The sequence below is a fragment of the Dermochelys coriacea genome, chromosome 2, assembly GCF_009764565.3.
Source record: "Dermochelys coriacea isolate rDerCor1 chromosome 2, rDerCor1.pri.v4, whole genome shotgun sequence".
NCBI classification, from domain to species: domain Eukaryota; kingdom Metazoa; phylum Chordata; order Testudines; family Dermochelyidae; genus Dermochelys; species Dermochelys coriacea.
In genome coordinates this window covers 1832789-1849012 of record NC_050069.1, presented here as the reverse complement: position 1 = coordinate 1849012, position 16224 = coordinate 1832789, and the positions used below count along the sequence as shown (strand labels likewise).

Here is a 16224-nt window from a genome sequence, read left to right as displayed (position 1 = left end):
GAGCAAGCAGACACTCTAGTAGGATCCGTGGTGGTACCGAATCAATTTGAGCAAGCCCGTCTATCTCATGAGTTCTTCCATCAGTCGGCAAGAGCTCTTATTCGACAATTTTCCCTACCCATGTCTCAGACCCGGAGTATTGTGGCCTCATGCTCAGAATGTAATAAACTAGCCCCTGCTTTTCCTATTGGGGTCAATCCCCGAGGCTTAGAAGCATTAATATTATGGCAATCAGATGTTACTCAATATAATCCGTTTGGAAAACAGAAATATGTTCATGTATCTATAGATACGTTCTCTGGGGCTATATGGGCCACGCCCCATGCTTCCACCAGTAGTAAGGATGTAATCAAACATTGGCAGGCATGTTTTGCAGCACTAGGTGTGCCAAAAACAATAAAAACAGACAATGGAGCTGGGTATATCGCTAGGCGTATGCAAGCCTTTTTGCAATTGTGGGGAGTAAACCATAAAACAGGGGTGCCGGGGAACTCTACAGGCCAGGCCATTGTTGAGCGCACTCATGCTACTTTAAAAGGAATGTTAGATAAGCAATCACGATGTGGGGAGGATGCTATACTGCAGACTCCCGCTGGGCGACTAGCGAAGGCTTATATATGTATTGAACTGGCTCCAACCTATTAACGCTGTTGATAACAGTAATAATGTTCCAATACAAAAGCATTTAGGGGGTACAGGGATGGAAAAGGAGCAGGAAAAACCAAAGGTAAAGTGGTTTGATTATGCCTCTCAACAGTGGAAAGGGCCGGTACCGTTATTAACCTGGGGTCGGGGTTATGCTTGTGTCTCCCTTGACGCAGGTCCTCGGTGGATACCCGCAAAGTGGGTCCGGCCGTGTATTACAGAATCAACGAAGGATGAAACTACTGCTTCTATGGATAATCCTATGTCTGCTATGGCTAGCCTCTTCTCTGCTTACACGCATTGATCCCCGTCAGAACGTATGGGTCACCTGGGCGAATCAGACAGGGCAATCTTCATTTTGTTTATCTATGGCAACACCCGCGGACCCTTTTAGTACGTGCCTTATAGGTTATCCGAGTATAGATTTAAATGGATATCGAGGGTATGTTAGCAATGATAGTGTCCTTCGCTCAAGTGATTTTAATGATACTAATATTAATAATACTTGCTATCGATTATATAATGGGACACCAGGGCAACAGTGCCCGGGGGTTGCTTGGAGTTTATTGCAAGGAACGCTAATAAATTTATTAAATCAATCACCACTTAACCCACCCCAAGAACTCACATTATTAGGATCCTTACCCGCAACAATAACGATACTCATAATCATTCAATGGGGTGCAGTGAATTAGGTGGACAATTTCATGTATTGTATTCTCAATATGGGTGGAAAATGAATGCTTCTATGTTTTCTAATATGCAAAATATTACGCCAATTGCCTCCTTTGTGGCGGGAAATTATTGTCAGCAAGGAGGGGCCAACCTAGGCTTACAATTGCCACAAAAGGGTATATGGAATAATGGATCAGCAAAGGCATTACCACCCGGGACCTTTCTTATTTGCGGAAACCGCGCATGGCAGGGTATCCCTAGTTTTCCCATGGGAGGGCCATGTTATTTAGGCCGCTTGACACTGTATGCGCCTAACCGTAATATGATTAAACACCAAAGCCATCGCACTAGGCGAGCATTGGAGGACTTTACCCCTGATTGTAAGGATACAATAACCTTTTGGGATACTCCTTCAAAAATATTTGCGGCATTTCTTGCCCCGGTGTCGCTAGTGTAAAGAGTTTAGTTGATTTAGAGAAATTGGCTTGTTGGAGTATTAAGCAATTTAATCTAACCTCAGAAATATTAACTGCTTTATTAATGGATGTAGATAGTATTCGTCATGCGGTATTACAAAATCGTGCTGCAATTGATTTTTTGTTGTTAGCCCATGGGCATGGATGTGAGGATTTTGAAGGTATGTGCTGTTTTAAATTTGTCTGACCATTCTCATTCCATCCATGAATTACTAGCATGGTTAGAACAAAATCTTCATAAATTAACAAAGGTTAAGGTTGTTAGACAACAAAGGTTGTCTAAATTTGGATGGCCCGGCTGTGTAACTTCATTGTTGCATATTATAATAATAATGGGATTTGGTATTTGTATTTTTTGCTTATGTGGTCCTTGTATAATCCAATGTATGCATTGGGCTATATCTCGCATGGTTTCTGCTGCCTTTAAAAAAAAACAAAAAGGGGGAGGTGTGGGAGATGGAGACTATCAAATGTTCTAAGGAAGAATTTGTCAATGGAAGATATCAGAATTTGGCAGAGCATAAAGCTACCCCACGGGTCATGAGTAATGAAGTAAACAAGATTATAAACGTTGGGAATTCGGCTACACTACAAAGCTAATAACATGAGAAGCGACTTCTAGTTTCCAGCACAGCAGAATAATGAAACACTAAGATAAGGACATTGGATAATGAATTGTAAAAAGGATAAACAACTATTGTATATATATATGACTGTATAATCAGAAATAAAATGCTTTTACCAGCAACTGTCTCAGTTGTGCTGCAAGCCAGCTTGCTAACAGTGACAGTAGACAGGCCCCACAGTGATGCAATACATGTGTTAAGAAATCAGGATGAAGCTATGTTACGGCAGTTTAGACTTGACTCCTCCCATCCCGAAAGTCTCTGCATTGGACTCCCCTCTGAATTTGGCACAATGAATTGAGGGTCAGCAGCTTGCGGACCTAGGCCCTGTGTTCTAGACACAGCGATTCCTAGGCTGCTTACCTTTCCTACCAAGACGCAAAAACAACTCTGAGCCACCACTGAAGAAATATTGTGCTTGAAAACATCTCCTTTTGCCTGAAGCTCTGCTGGCAAAAGCAAAGCCAAGCCACTGCTGCAGCTGATGCGTGAAGCTTTAGTCTCTGGGCTCTTGTTAATACTCCCATGAGATGTGCTGCTAACACCCTGTGCAAGAACTAAACTCTGAACAGGGGTTTAGTCTTGCAAGCTGGAAATCACCAAATTGAATGAACATGCTGAGTAAATCGGGCATTACATTTCTCCAGTCATGGTCTTTATTTTCATTTAACCTCAAATCGACATTTCTGTGAAAGGTACAAAATAGTCATTGCTACACTACAAACAAAATTAGTTTTGCCTTTCATACAGAATATTTACAGGAGAACAGAAAATAGCCATTTTAGGAACAGCAGCTGCATTTCCTCAATGCTAGACCTTTGCAGACACAGCCCTTGGCACAATTATTGCATCCAGCTGGGCAACAGGAGCAACAACCTGAAAAGATAAAAATCAAGACAAGATTATTGGAGATGCCAGACAAAAAAACAACAACAACCACCCTCCCCTGTAAGAATTTAAGGAAGATCAACGTGCATGAGACAAGGAGCAAAAGCATGCTGTGAACTATACTTTATAAAATAGTAAAAACATCTCAGTTGTACTGTTAATACATATTCCTCACAAAGGCCACATACAAGTCAAGACTGGACAATCCTGAGTCATTCCCACCTTAATATAGGTCAAATCCTTTATCTGACCCAACGGCTTTCTTATGAACACTCTACGTACAAAAAAAGAAACTGGTTGGCAGTGGAAAGAACAGAAGTTTTTACAAATTATACTTATGGAAAGGACACTGATTCCACCTTTCAGGCCCACACTTGGAAAGCAAGTATACAGTTTAAGAACAGAAGCCCTGCTTCAACAAAGCACCTGCTCATTTCAAAGCATATGCTTAAATCTATCCCCAGTCAGCAAAGCACTTGCAGCCTGCTCCCAACTTCCCACCGAAATGAAAGGCAAGACTCACCTTCCCTTTGATGGGCTTTGCAGCAGGCCCAGAAAGCAGAGCCCCAACTCCCACAGACAAAAGTTGAGCCCACGCTTAATTGTTATGCTACATCTGGGCCAGAAATTCTAGCTTCTATATTCCAGTCTCCATATTGCTGCCATGGAAGCCAGTGACCAAACCCTCATTCGTCTCAGTCTCAGCAAGGCGGGCAACAAACATTTTTAAAAGGGGAGGAAAATACTCACTCTTTTTGCAAGAGGTGCACTTGCAATTTTTGCATTTGCAGGAATCAGCACAGGTACAGGAGCGACCTGGTGGAGAAAGAAAGGGGAAATGAGCATCACAGCTGGACTAAAAACAGGAGGACGATCACCAGGCAAGGGCACAATTTTATCACCAGCATGAAATAACCCAACAAGGGGGAAAGTCAATAGACAGACCATGGGCCCAAACCTCCAGGCGTTTTTTTAACCAGACCACAAAGGCTTTGTATTAACTTGTCCTGCTTATTCTAGTCTTTGATCTTGAGTCTGGACCTTGACAAGAAATAAGGGATTACCCCCCTCAGCGCCAGGTTTCATCGCAGTCGCTTGCTTCCCACTGCTCTGCTGGGCAGAAGTTACCTCTAGGTTAGCCCTGGCTTTGAATTGGTCCCTTACCTGGATCTTAGAAAAGTCACTGCGGAAGCTTTTCCCCACGCCATGAAAATAGATTGGAAAGGGGCCTAAAAATGGGCTTCCCCCCGCTGGAGAAGCCAGGCCAGGGCGCCAAGGTAGAAGCGAGGGACATGGGAGCCGGGGAGGTGGGTTCGCAGGCTCCAGTGGCAGAGATTTCACAGCAGCCCCAGGCAGAGGCCGGAGCCGCTCCCGGGGGCGGGATCTTTCCCCTGCCCCGGCGCGGAGGGCGGCTGTCTCCCAGCGAGGGGGCAGCCGAGCCCCATAAGGCCCCCGCAGCAGCTTGGAGCAGGGTCTGTGCGTCCCGCAGCGGGGAGGAGTCACTCACCGGCAACACAAAGACAGTCCTGGGGATCCATCGCTCCCCGGGGGCTGCGGTGGCTGCTCGGTCCAGCGGAGCGGAGCGGAGCGGAGGCGCGGCGAGGGTGGGAGCGGAGCTGCCCGACGCCTCCTATTTATCCCGGCGGAGGCGTGGGAGCGAGCGCAACCCCCGCCCCCGCCCGCCGTGCACACGGGCCCCGAAGCAGCGAACAGAGCTGGGGGCTGCTGGCGGCTCCTATCGCCGCACGAGCCGCGTTGCGGGATTGCACGACGCTCGGGGGTGCCCCCGCCCCGAGCCGCGCGCCGCGTGCAAAGCCGGCCGTGCCGAGTGCCTTGCACAACGCTCGGGGGTGCCCCCGCCCAGAGCTGCGTGCAAAGGCCTCCGGAGTGCATTGCGCGGGGCTCGCCCCGCAGACACCAGGGCGCCGTGTGCAAACTGCAAACATCCCTCCCCCCGTCCCCCCGCACACGCGCTGCATTACACGGTGCGATTCCCGCACAGACCCCCCCCAGGGCGGTGAGCGCAACCCCCGGCCGCACCCGCCCGGAGTGCGGTGCACGGTGCGATTCCCGCACAGACCCCCCCCCCCAGGGCGGTGAGCTCAACCCCCGGCCGCACCCGCCCGGAGTGCGGTGCACGGTGCGATTCCTGCATAGATCCACCCCAGAGCGCTGAATGCAACCCCCGGCCCCCTCCTCCCCAGGGCGGTGAGTGCAACTTGTATCCTTAATGTGATGGTTCTTTTATTTCCCTCGGCGGGACCATGGCACTAGAGGGCCTGGGGGGCACGCACGGATCAGGGCCAGCTCTAGGGTTCACACAGGTGCTGGGGGCCTGCCTCACCCCCTGCCTTGAAGTGGTTTCAATCATATGCAGGGTTTACAGTGCATTCAATGACTCTCAGCCCCCCTGATTTCGTGCTGGCCGAAGCTGTGTCTGCGGTAGGAAACGGGCCCGTTTGGGATCACCTCACCCGGCCTGCCTACGGGAGTAACATGACTATGTGGGCCTGTGTCAAGACTATATGGGCCTGTGTCACGCTGGCCTGAACCCTGCGCCCTGCATGCTGGGGGTGCCAGGAGGAGAATAGTGTGGCCACGCACAATTTTGGCCCCTGTATGCCACATGGTGGTAACAATGGGAAAGTGCCAGTGTCCAGGCTCCCGGAGAGACCCAGGAAAAGCCGGTATCATGGCCCCGCCTCTACCGGGGTTGCGGGAGACGCTGCGTTTCGCTTCCCCCACCCCAGAGGCAAGAGTGACCCCCCCAGAGGTGGGTGCGACACACGAGTGAACCCCACAGGTGGGAGCGACACGCGAGTGACCCCCCTAAGTTGGGTGCCACACTCGAGTTGTAGAACTGATCAATGAAATTGTTTTTAATTGTTCACTTTATTAATATAACTTCATAAGTAAAGTTTATGAATGAAACTACATTCATTCATAAAACCAGGTACCCCAATAACTGGCTAATTGAGTTTCACTTTCAATCCAATTGCTGTTTAAATGACTGAAACTTGCACTGCTTCAACATTGTAACTTTGTGCTGCCAACATGGAAGGGCATCGGTGCCCAACAGAGACCCAGCTCTTCCTTGTGCCCGGCTTTCCTGGCCAGTTGGCCACCACAAGCTACGAACCCAAACCACGAACTCAAGCTACATTCAGGACAGGTAATTATACAGCACTGCAGAACATCTGGGGCGGGGGTGTGTGTGTGTGTATACAGACATAGGTATTAGATATTAGTTATTGGTCAAAAATCAAATTGTGTTATAATAAACGTGACAGCTTTTCTTGTCCCCTGAAATGATCCTGTGCAGTTTTGTCTGTGTAACAGAGTGACCTCCCCGAGGTGGGTGCAATACGTGAGTAACTCCCCCAGAGGATGGTGAGATACACTAGTGACCCCCCCGAGGTAGGTGCGATACATGAGTGACCCCCCAGAGGTGGGTGCGATACACGACTGAACCCCCTCGAGGTGAGTGCGATACGCGAGTGAACCTCCCCAGGTGGGTGCGATACAAGAGTAACTCCCCTAGAGGATGATGCGATATACCAGTGACCCCCACTGAGGTGGGTGCAATATGCGAGTGACCCCCCAGAGGTGGGTGCGATACACCAGTGACACGCCCCAGAAATGGGTTTGATACACGAGTGACCCCCGCAGAGGTGGGTTGAGAGTGCGGGGCGAGTGAGGGCAGGTGGTGGCTGGGCAGTGGGAACTCATACTTACCTGGCAGGGGAGATACCACGATCACGAAAGTGGTTTTCCCAGGATGAGGCTCATCCATTGCACTGAGGGTGTGCTGACCCCTGCGATTTCCCCAAATGCGGGAAACTCAACTGCACCATTTGTGGTAGTGGGGGACTGCTTTCACGCTCCCCCCTGACACGCGGTCAAAGGCAGAGAGAAAAGCTCGGGGAGGATTGTTCAGAGCACGCTAGGTTTTACCCACAGCTTTGTCCCACAGGTTAATGCTTTCACCTTAAGAACAAATGTGCTTGCTTAGAAAGAGCTGTGTGGTAACTTATAACTATAGGCAATTACACTGTGTATCGCCTCTGGAGACAAAGCAGAGAGTAGCCTGGGTTGCTGGGGCATTCACAGTATAGGCAGTGGACTGTGCCTGGAAAAACCCTGATCAGAAGGGAGAGAGACACTCGAGAGGCGAAAGCTGAGGAGACGGTGCCCTTGCTGGACCACGAGTGAGGAATATACTGTAACCATTGAACAGGTTTCAGAGTAGCAGCCGTGTTAGTCTGTATTTGCAAACAGAAAAGGAGGACTTGTGGCATCTTAGAGACGAACAAATTTATTTGAGCATAAGCTTTCGTGAGCTATATCCGGTGAAGTGAGCTGTAGCTCATGAAAGCTTATGCTTAAATAAATTTGTCAGTCTATAAGGTGCCACAAGTACTCCTTTTCTTTTAACCATTAAACACTAACTCTGAATATCCCCACGCAGGCAGGGTCTGCCTTACTCCCTGAAGCCCAACGGTCGATATCCCTAATACATGTTTATCCTAACTAGTGGAACCTACACCCATTGTGTTACACTAGCCTATTTACAGGTTTCAGAGTAGCAGCCCTGTTAGTCTGTATTTGCAAAAAGAAAAGGAGGACTTGTGGCACCTTAGAGACTAAGAAATTTATTAGAGCATAAGCTTTAGTGAGCTACAGCTCACTTCATCGGATGCATTTTGGCAGTTATGGTGATTTAAGATTCTTTTTCACCCTTTCTCTTCGTTCCCTTCTTGTCTGATGTCTGGCATTTAGGCTAAGCCTTTTCGACTTCTGATGGCAATTCCCACATAGCGAGTTTTCTCCGTTAGTCTTTCCCATTTTGGGGTGGCTCAATACTCTGACTTTGGGAGAAAAGGTCTGATTTTCTGTTAATCTCCTTGAAACTCTTTGGGAGTGATGTAATTAATCCCTGGTACAATGTGTCTTTTTTCATGTCCTCTGTGTTGTGAATCGCAATCACTGCTTGGGTACCTAAGCAAACACTTGGATTTTTTTTTCCCTCTCTTCTGTCCAAGCAGAACGAAGTGATGTTCATCAGCAAATATGCACTCAGTGAGCACTGCTGTAGACACTCTTACTACCTGACCTTGCTTAAAGTTCCTGTATGTGGCTGTTAAACACCTTTGGGATGATTACCCATGTGGTTATTTAATGATGTCACACTCACCTTGCTGTAACACGCAAGCTCCTCATTCAGCTGCAGAGAGCTTTGTAGACAAGCTGTGATGAAATAGAAACTTTCTGTAATATTTTTATGCTTCATGGGTGCCTCAGTTTCCTTCTGTACTTTGCATCGTTACCCATTGCAGAAGTGTTAAATCTGCTCTTGGGGCATGGCAGGAGAGATGAGGTGTTGGGTCACTGGCCTTGAACGAATGGGTTATTGAAGGGCTGGCTGCAACCAACCCATGCCAATGGAGGGTCCACAAAGACAATGGATGCCCCAAGGACTGAGCAACTGACACCTATCCACAGGAATCTCCGGCAGGCCGAACATGTGAGCTCAGCATGGGTCTGCAGGAGTTCGACAATGGACTCTCACCTGGGACTGACACAGAGAGGCAGGGCCAGAAATGGATTCCATAGCATCTTGGCCGGCTGATTATGCTGGCTCGGCGAGCATGGACTATGTTCCAGTTGCCTAATAAACCTTGCTCTGTTTTGAAAAAGCTGCCGGGTGTCACTGCCCATACTTAGAGCCCTGCAGATTTCTGGCAAGAAACGCCCCACTTTGTAGCTGATTGTCCTGGGTTTACCACCACACCTTGTATAGTTATTTTTGCAGTTTCTGAGAACTGGGGTAAATGTGTAACAGGAAATGTGTGGATTTGCTTCTGAGCTAATGGCTGATGGGTTTCAATCAATTGGGTCGGTGGCCAAAGAAGCATCTGTCGTTTTGCACCCTTTTGCTCATAGTGCCACATGAAGAGGGAGGGCACTTGATTGCACACTAGCATGCCTGGTAGGCATAATTCACCACCAGTGAGGCACCACCGGAAGTTGTAGTGCAAACGGGACCCTGGTGTTTTCACCACCCTGCCATGTAACCCTGTTGCAGCGTGAGATCACTTGATGGTGAAAATCCTGATCCCTGCAGCCACTGGCACTTTCCCATTGTTACCACCATGTAGCATACAGGGGCCAAAATTGTGCGTGGCCACACTATGCTCCTCCTGGCACCCCCAGCATGCAGGGCGCAGAGTTCAAGCCAGGGTGACACAGGCCCACAGAGTCCTGTGGAGATTTTGGGCTGTTACAGCCCCTAGGCCCCAGGGGTCGGTCCTGGGGCCCGTTTTGTTCAATATCTTCATAAATGATCTGGAGGATGGTGTGGATTGCACTCTCAGCAAATTTGCGGATGATACTAAACTGGGAGGAGTGGTAGATACGCTGGAGGGGAGGGATAGGATACAGAAGGACCTAGACAAATTGGAGGATTGGGCCAAAAGAAATCTAATGAGGTTCAATAAGGATAAATGCAGGGTCCTGCACTTAGGATGGAAGAATCCAATGCACCGCTACAGACTAGGGACCGAATGGCTCGGCAGCAGTTCTGCGGAAAAGGACCTAGGGGTGACAGTGGACGAGAAGCTGGATATGAGTCAGCAGTGTGCCCTTGTTGCCAAGAAGGCCAATGGCATTTTGGGATGTATAAGTAGGGGCATAGCGAGCAGATCGAGGGACGTGATCGTTCCCCTCTATTCGACACTGGTGAGGCCTCATCTGGAGTACTGTGTCCAGTTTTGGGCCCCACACTACAAGAAGGATGTGGATAAATTGGAAAGAGTACAGCGAAGGGCAACAAAAATGATTAGGGGTCTAGAGCACATGACTTACGAGGAGAGGCTGAGGGAGCTGGGATTGTTTAGTCTGCAGAAGAGAAGAATGAGGGGGGATTTGATAGCTGCTTTCAACTACCTGAAAGGGGGTTTCAAAGAGGATGGCTCTAGACTGTTCTCAATGGTAGCAGATGACAGAACGAGGAGTAATGGTCTCAAGTTGCAATGGGGGAGGTTTAGATTGGATATTAGGAAAAACTTTTTCACTAAGAGGGTGGTGAAACACTGGAATGCGTTACCTAGGGAGGTGGTAGAATCTCCTTCCTTAGAGGTTTTTAAGGTCAGGCTTGACAAAGCTCTGGCTGGGATGATTTAACTGGGACTTGGTCCTGCTTTGAGCAGGGGGTTGGACTAGATGACCTTCTGGGGTCCCTTCCAACCCTGATATTCTATGATTCTATGATTCTATGATAGGCAGGCCGGGTGAGGTGATCCCAAACGGGCCCGTTTCCTACCGCACACACAGCTTCGGCCAGCAGGAAATCAGGGGGGCTGAGAGTCATTGAATGCACAGTAAACCCTGCATATGATTGAAACCACTTCAAGGCAGGGGGTGAGGCAGGCCCCCAGCACCTGTGTGAACCCTAGAGCTGGCCCTGATCCGTGCGTGCCCCCCAGGCCCTCTAGTGCCATGGTCCCGCCGAGGGAAATAAAAGAACCATCACATTAAGGATACAAGTTGCACTCACCGCCCTGGGGTGGAGGGGGCCGGGGGTTGCATTCAGCGCTCTGGGGTGGATCTCTGCGGGAATCGCACCGTGCTCCGCACTCCGGGCGGGTGGGGCCGGGGGTTGCGCTCAACGCCCTGGGGGGGGGTCTGTGCGGGAATCGCACCGTGCACCGCACTCCGGGCGGGTGCGGCCGGGGGTTGCGCTCACCGCCCTGCGGGGGGGTCTGTGCGGGAATCGCACCGTGTAATGCAGCGCGTGTGCGGGGGGACGGGGGGAGGGATGTTTGCAGTTTGCACACGGCGCCCTGGTGTCTGCGGGGCGAGCCCCGCGCAATGCACTCCGGAGGCCTTTGCACGCAGCTCTGGGCGGGGGCACCCCCGAGCGTTGTGCAAGGCACTCGGCACGGCCGGCTTTGCACGCGGCGCGCGGCTCGGGGCGGGGGCACCCCCGAGCGTCGTGCAATCCCGCAACGCGGCTCGTGCGGCGATAGGAGCCGCCAGCAGCCCCCAGCTCTGTTCGCTGCTTCGGGGCCCGTGTGCACGGCGGGCGGGGGCGGGGGCGGGGGTTGCCACCACCTGCCCTCACTCGCCCCGCACTCTCAACCCACCTCTGCGGGGGTCACTCGTGTATCAAACCCATTTCTGGGGCGTGTCACTGGTGTATCGCACCCACCTCTGGGGGGTCACTCGCATATTGCACCCACTTCAGTGGGGGTCACTGGTATATCGCATCATCCTCTAGGGGAGTTACTCTTGTATCGCACCCACCTGGGGAGGTTCACTCGCGTATCGCACTCACCTCGAGGGGGTTCAGTCGTGTATCGCACCCACCTCTGGGGGGGTCACTCATGTATCGCACCTACCTCGGGGGGGTCACTAGTGTATCTCACCATCCTCTGGGGGAGTTACTCACGTATTGCACCCACCTCGGGGAGGTCACTCTGTTACACAGACAAAACTGCACAGGATCATTTCAGGGGACAAGAAAAGCTGTCACGTTTATTATAACACAATTTGATTTATGACCAATAACTAATATCTAATACCTATGTCTGTATACACACACACACACCCCCGCCCCAGATGTTCTGCAGTGCTGTATAATTACCTGTCCTGAATGTAGCTTGAGTTCGTGGTTTGGGTTCGTAGCTTGTGGTGGCCAACTGGCCAGGAAAGCAGGGCACAAGGAAGAGCTGGGTCTCTGTTGGGCACAGATGCCCTTCCATGTTGGCAGCACAAAGTTACAATGTTGAAGCAGTGCAAGTTTCAGTCATTTAAACAGCAATTGGATTGAAAGTGAAACTCAATTAGCCAGTTATTGGGGTACCTGGTTTTATGAATGAATGTAGTTTCATTCATAAACTTTACTTATGAAGTTATATTAATAAAGTGAACAATTAAAAACAATTTCATTGATCAGTTCTACAATTCGAGTGTGGCACCCTACTTAGGGGGGTCACTCGCGTGTCGCTCCCACCTGTGGGGTTCACTCGTGTGTCGCACCCACCTCTGGGGGGGTCACTCGTGCCTCTGGGGTGGGGGAAGCGAAACGCAGCGTCTCCCGCAACCCCGGTAGAGGCGGGGCCATGATACCGGCTGTTCCTGGGTCTCTCCGGGAGCCTGGACCCTGGCACTTTCCCATTGTTACCAACATGTGGCATACAGGGGCCAAAATTGTGCGTGGCCACACTATTCTCCTCCTGGCACCCCCAGCATGCAGGGCGCAGGGTTCAGGCCAGGGTGACACAGGCCCATATAGTCTTGACACAGGCCCACATAGTCCTGTTACTCCCGTAGGCAGGCGAGGTGAGGTGATCCCAAACGGGCCCGTTTCCTACCGCACACACAGCTTCGGCCAGCAGGAAATCAGGGGGGCTGAGAGCCATTGAATGCACTGTAAACCCTGCATATGATTGAAACCACTTCAAGGCAGGGGGTGAGGCAGGCCCCCAGCACCTGTGTGAACCCTAGAGCTGGCCCTGATCCGTGCGTGCCCCCCAGGCCCTCTAGTGCCATGGTCCCGCCGAGGGAAATAAAAGAACCATCACATTAAGGTTACAAGTTGCACTCACCGCCCTGGGGTGGAGGGGGCCGGGGGTTGCATTCAGCGCTCTGGGGTGGATCTATGCGGGAATCGCACCGTGCACCGCACTCCGGGCGGGTGCGGCCGGGGGTTGCGCTCACAGCCCTGGGGGGGGGAGTGTCTGTGCGGGAATCGCACCGTGCACCGCACTCCGGGCGGGTGCGGCCGGGGGTTGCGCTCACCGCCCTGGGGGGGGGGTCTGTGCGGGAATCGCACCGTGTAATGCAGCGCGTGTGCGGGGGGACGGGGGGAGGGATGTTTGCAGTTTGCACACGGCGCCCTGGTGTCTGCGGGGCGAGCCCCGCGCAATGCACTCCGGAGGCCTTTGCACGCAGCTCTGGGCGGGGGCACCCCCGAGCGTTGTGCAAGGCACTCGGCACGGCCGGCTTTGCACGCGGCGCGCGGCTCGGGGCGGGGGCACCCCCGAGCGTCGTGCAATCCCGCAACGCGGCTCGTGCGGCGATAGGAGCCGCCAGCAGCCCCCAGCTCTGTTCGCTGCTTCGGGGCCCGTGTGCACGGCGGGCGGGGGCGGGGGTTGCGCTCGCTCCCACGCCTCCGCCGGGATAAATAGGAGGCGTCGGGCAGCTCCGCTCCCACCCTCGCCGCGCCTCCGCTCCGCTCCGCTCCGCTGGACCGAGCAGCCACCGCAGCCCCCGGGGAGCGATGGATCCCCAGGACTGTCTTTGTGTTGCCGGTGAGTGACTCCTCCCCGCTGCGGGACGCACAGACCCTGCTCCAAGCTGCTGCGGGGGCCTTATGGGGCTCGGCTGCCCCCTCGCTGGGAGACAGCCGCCCTCCGCGCCGGGGCAGGGGAAAGATCCCGCCCCCGGGAGCGGCTCCGGCCTCTGCCTGGGGCTGCTGTGAAATCTCTGCCACTGGAGCCTGCGAACCCACCTCCCCGGCTCCCATGTCCCTCGCTTCTACCTTGGCGCCCTGGCCTGGCTTCTCCAGCGGGGGGAAGCCCATTTTTAGGCCCCTTTCCAATCTATTTTCATGGCGTGGGGAAAAGCTTCCGCAGTGACTTTTCTAAGATCCAGGTAAGGGACCAATTCAAAGCCAGGGCTAACCTAGAGGTAACTTCTGCCCAGCAGAGCAGTGGGAAGCAAGTGACTGCGATGAAGCCTGGCGCTGAGGGGGGTAATCCCTTATTTCTTGTCAAGGTCCAGACTCAAGATCAAAGACTAGAATAAGCAGGACAAGTTAATACAAAGCCTTTGTGGTCTGGTTAAAAAAACGCCTGGAGGTTTGGGCCTATGGTCTGTCTATTGACTTTCCCCCTTGTTGGGTTTTTTCATGCTGGTGATAAAATTGAGCCCTTGCCTGGTGATCGTCCTCCTGTTTTTAGTCCAGCTGTGATGCTCATTTCCCTTCTCTTTCTCCACCAGGTCGCTCCTGTACCTGTGCTGATTCCTGCAAATGCAAAAATTGCAAGTGCACCTCTTGCAAAAAGAGTGAGTATTTTCCCCCCCTTTTAAAAATGTTTGTTGCCCGCCTTGCTGAGACTGAGACGAATGAGGGTTTGGTCACTGGCTTCCATGGCAGCAGTATGGAGACTGGAATATAGAAGCTAGAATTTCTGGCCCAGATGTAGCATAACAATTAAGCGTGGGCTCAACTTTTGTCTGTGGGAGTTGGGGCTCTGCTTTCTGGACCTGCTGCAAAGCCCATCAAAGGGAAGGTGAGTCTTGCCTTTCATTTCGGTGGGAAGTTGGGAGCAGGCTGCAAGTGCTTTGCTGACTGGGGATGGATTTAAGCATATGCTTTAAAATGAGCAGGTGCTTTGTTGAAGCAGGGTTTCTGTTCTTAAACTGTATACTTGCTTTGCAAGTGTGGGCCTGAAAGGTGGAATCAGTGTCCTTTCCATAAGTATAATTTGTAAAAACTTCTGTTCTTTCCACCGCAACCAGTTGTTTGCATTTTGTTTTTTGTACGTAGAGTGTTCTTTACAAAACTGTTGGGTCAGATAAAGGATTCTGACCTATATTAAGGTGGGAATGACTCAGGATTGTCCAGTCTTGACTTGTATGTGGCCTTTGTGAGGAATATGTATTAACAGTACAATTGAGAAGTTTTACTATTTTATAAAGTATAGTTCACAGCATGCTTTAGTTCTTTGTCTCATCCATGTTGAACTTACTTAAATTCTTACAGGGGAGGGTGGTTGTTGTTGGTTTTTTGTCTGGCATCTCCAATAATCTTGTCTTGATTTTTATCTTTTCAGGTTGTTGCTCCTGTTGCCCAGCTGGATGCAATAATTGTGCCAAGGGCTGTGTCTGCAAAGGTCTAGCATCTGGGAAATGCAGCTGCTGTTCCTAAAATGGCTATTTTCTGTTCTCCTGTAAATATTCTGTATGAAAGGCAAAACTAATTTTGTTTGTAGTGTAGCAATGACTATTTTGTACCTTTCACAGAAATGTCGATTTGAGGTTAAATGAAAATAAAGGCCATGACTGGAGAAATGTAATGCCCGATTTACTCAGCATGTTCATTCAATTTGGTGATTTCCAGCTTGCAAGACTAAACCCCTGTTCAGAGTTTAGTTCTTGCATAGGGTGTTAGCAGCACATCTCATGGGAGCATTAACAAGAGCCCGGAGACTAAAGCTTCATGCATGAGCTGCGGCAGTGACTTGGCTTTGCTTTTGCCAGCAGAGCTTCAGGCAAAAGGAGATGTTTTCAAACACAATATTTCTTCAGTGGTGGCTCAGAGTTGTTTTTGCGTCTTGGTAGGAAGGGGAAGCAGCCTAGGAATCGCTGTGTCTAGAACACAGGGCCTAGGTCTGCAAACTGCTGACCCTCAATTCATTGTGCCAAATTCAGAGGGAGTCCAATGCAGAGACTTTCAGGATGGGAGGAGTGAAGTCTAAACTGCCGTAACATAGCTTCATCGTGATTTCTTAACACATATATTGCGGCAACGGGGGGCCTGTCTATACTGCCACTTCCAAATGCATTGATAACCAGCTAGTGACAGGGCTGGCTCAGAACATCTTTTGTGTCTACGTAACATGGTTAGTAGCTGCAGCAGCTTACTCTATCCCCCCAGGCTGGAAACATGGCTGTTTTCCTGTAACCAGGCCCCAATGCTTTACAATCTCGATAGGCTCCCCAACTCTGCAGGGGTAACTGGTCTGGCTTTTAGCTCGCTGTACTCGGCCAGGATGTCCCAGACTAGGTTGGTGTAGGTGTTGCTCTGTATGTATGTCCTGTAGGCACTCTGTTCACATGAGGCCCCATGCGCAAGCGGCCGAGAATGCAACAATACAAATGCAACCTGCCACAAGGGTAGACATGGA

General features: G+C 51.0%; 2 protein-coding genes, 1 long non-coding RNA gene and 1 other non-coding gene across 5 annotated transcripts in view; 2 read left to right on the top strand and 2 right to left on the bottom strand.

The window, feature by feature from the left end:
* LOC122458567 overlaps window positions 1-16224 on the bottom strand; it is a 93753-nt gene that overhangs the window by 27122 nt on the left and 50407 nt on the right. The gene's annotated exons all lie outside the window — the stretch shown is intronic.
* On the bottom strand, window positions 3056-5058 carry LOC119851378 (metallothionein-like). The gene is made up of 3 exons (XM_038391115.2): window positions 4818-5058; window positions 4061-4126; window positions 3056-3298 (listed from the first exon to the last, which is right to left on the bottom strand). The coding sequence occupies exons 1-3, from the start codon at window positions 4846-4848 to the stop codon at window positions 3204-3206; spliced, it is 192 nt and encodes a 63-aa protein (XP_038247043.1). The 5' UTR covers window positions 4849-5058; the 3' UTR covers window positions 3056-3203.
* Window positions 7038-7201, top strand: LOC119852364. The gene has a single exon (XR_005291632.1). It is a non-coding gene; the product is annotated as a U1 spliceosomal RNA (small nuclear RNA).
* LOC119852055 (metallothionein-like) overlaps window positions 13383-16224 on the top strand; it is a 41911-nt gene continuing 39069 nt past the window's right edge. The window contains exons 1-3 of one of the 2 annotated variants that reach the window (XM_038392881.2): window positions 13383-13623; window positions 14315-14380; window positions 15151-15393. In XM_038392881.2, coding sequence (XP_038248809.1) covers window positions 13593-13623; window positions 14315-14380; window positions 15151-15245 — 192 coding nt within the window. In that variant the 5' untranslated portion in view covers window positions 13383-13592 and the 3' untranslated portion in view covers window positions 15246-15393. Of the gene's footprint in view, window positions 13624-14314; window positions 14381-15150; window positions 15394-16224 lie in introns of those variants that run through there. The other variant, XM_038392879.2, reaches the window with a different exon arrangement.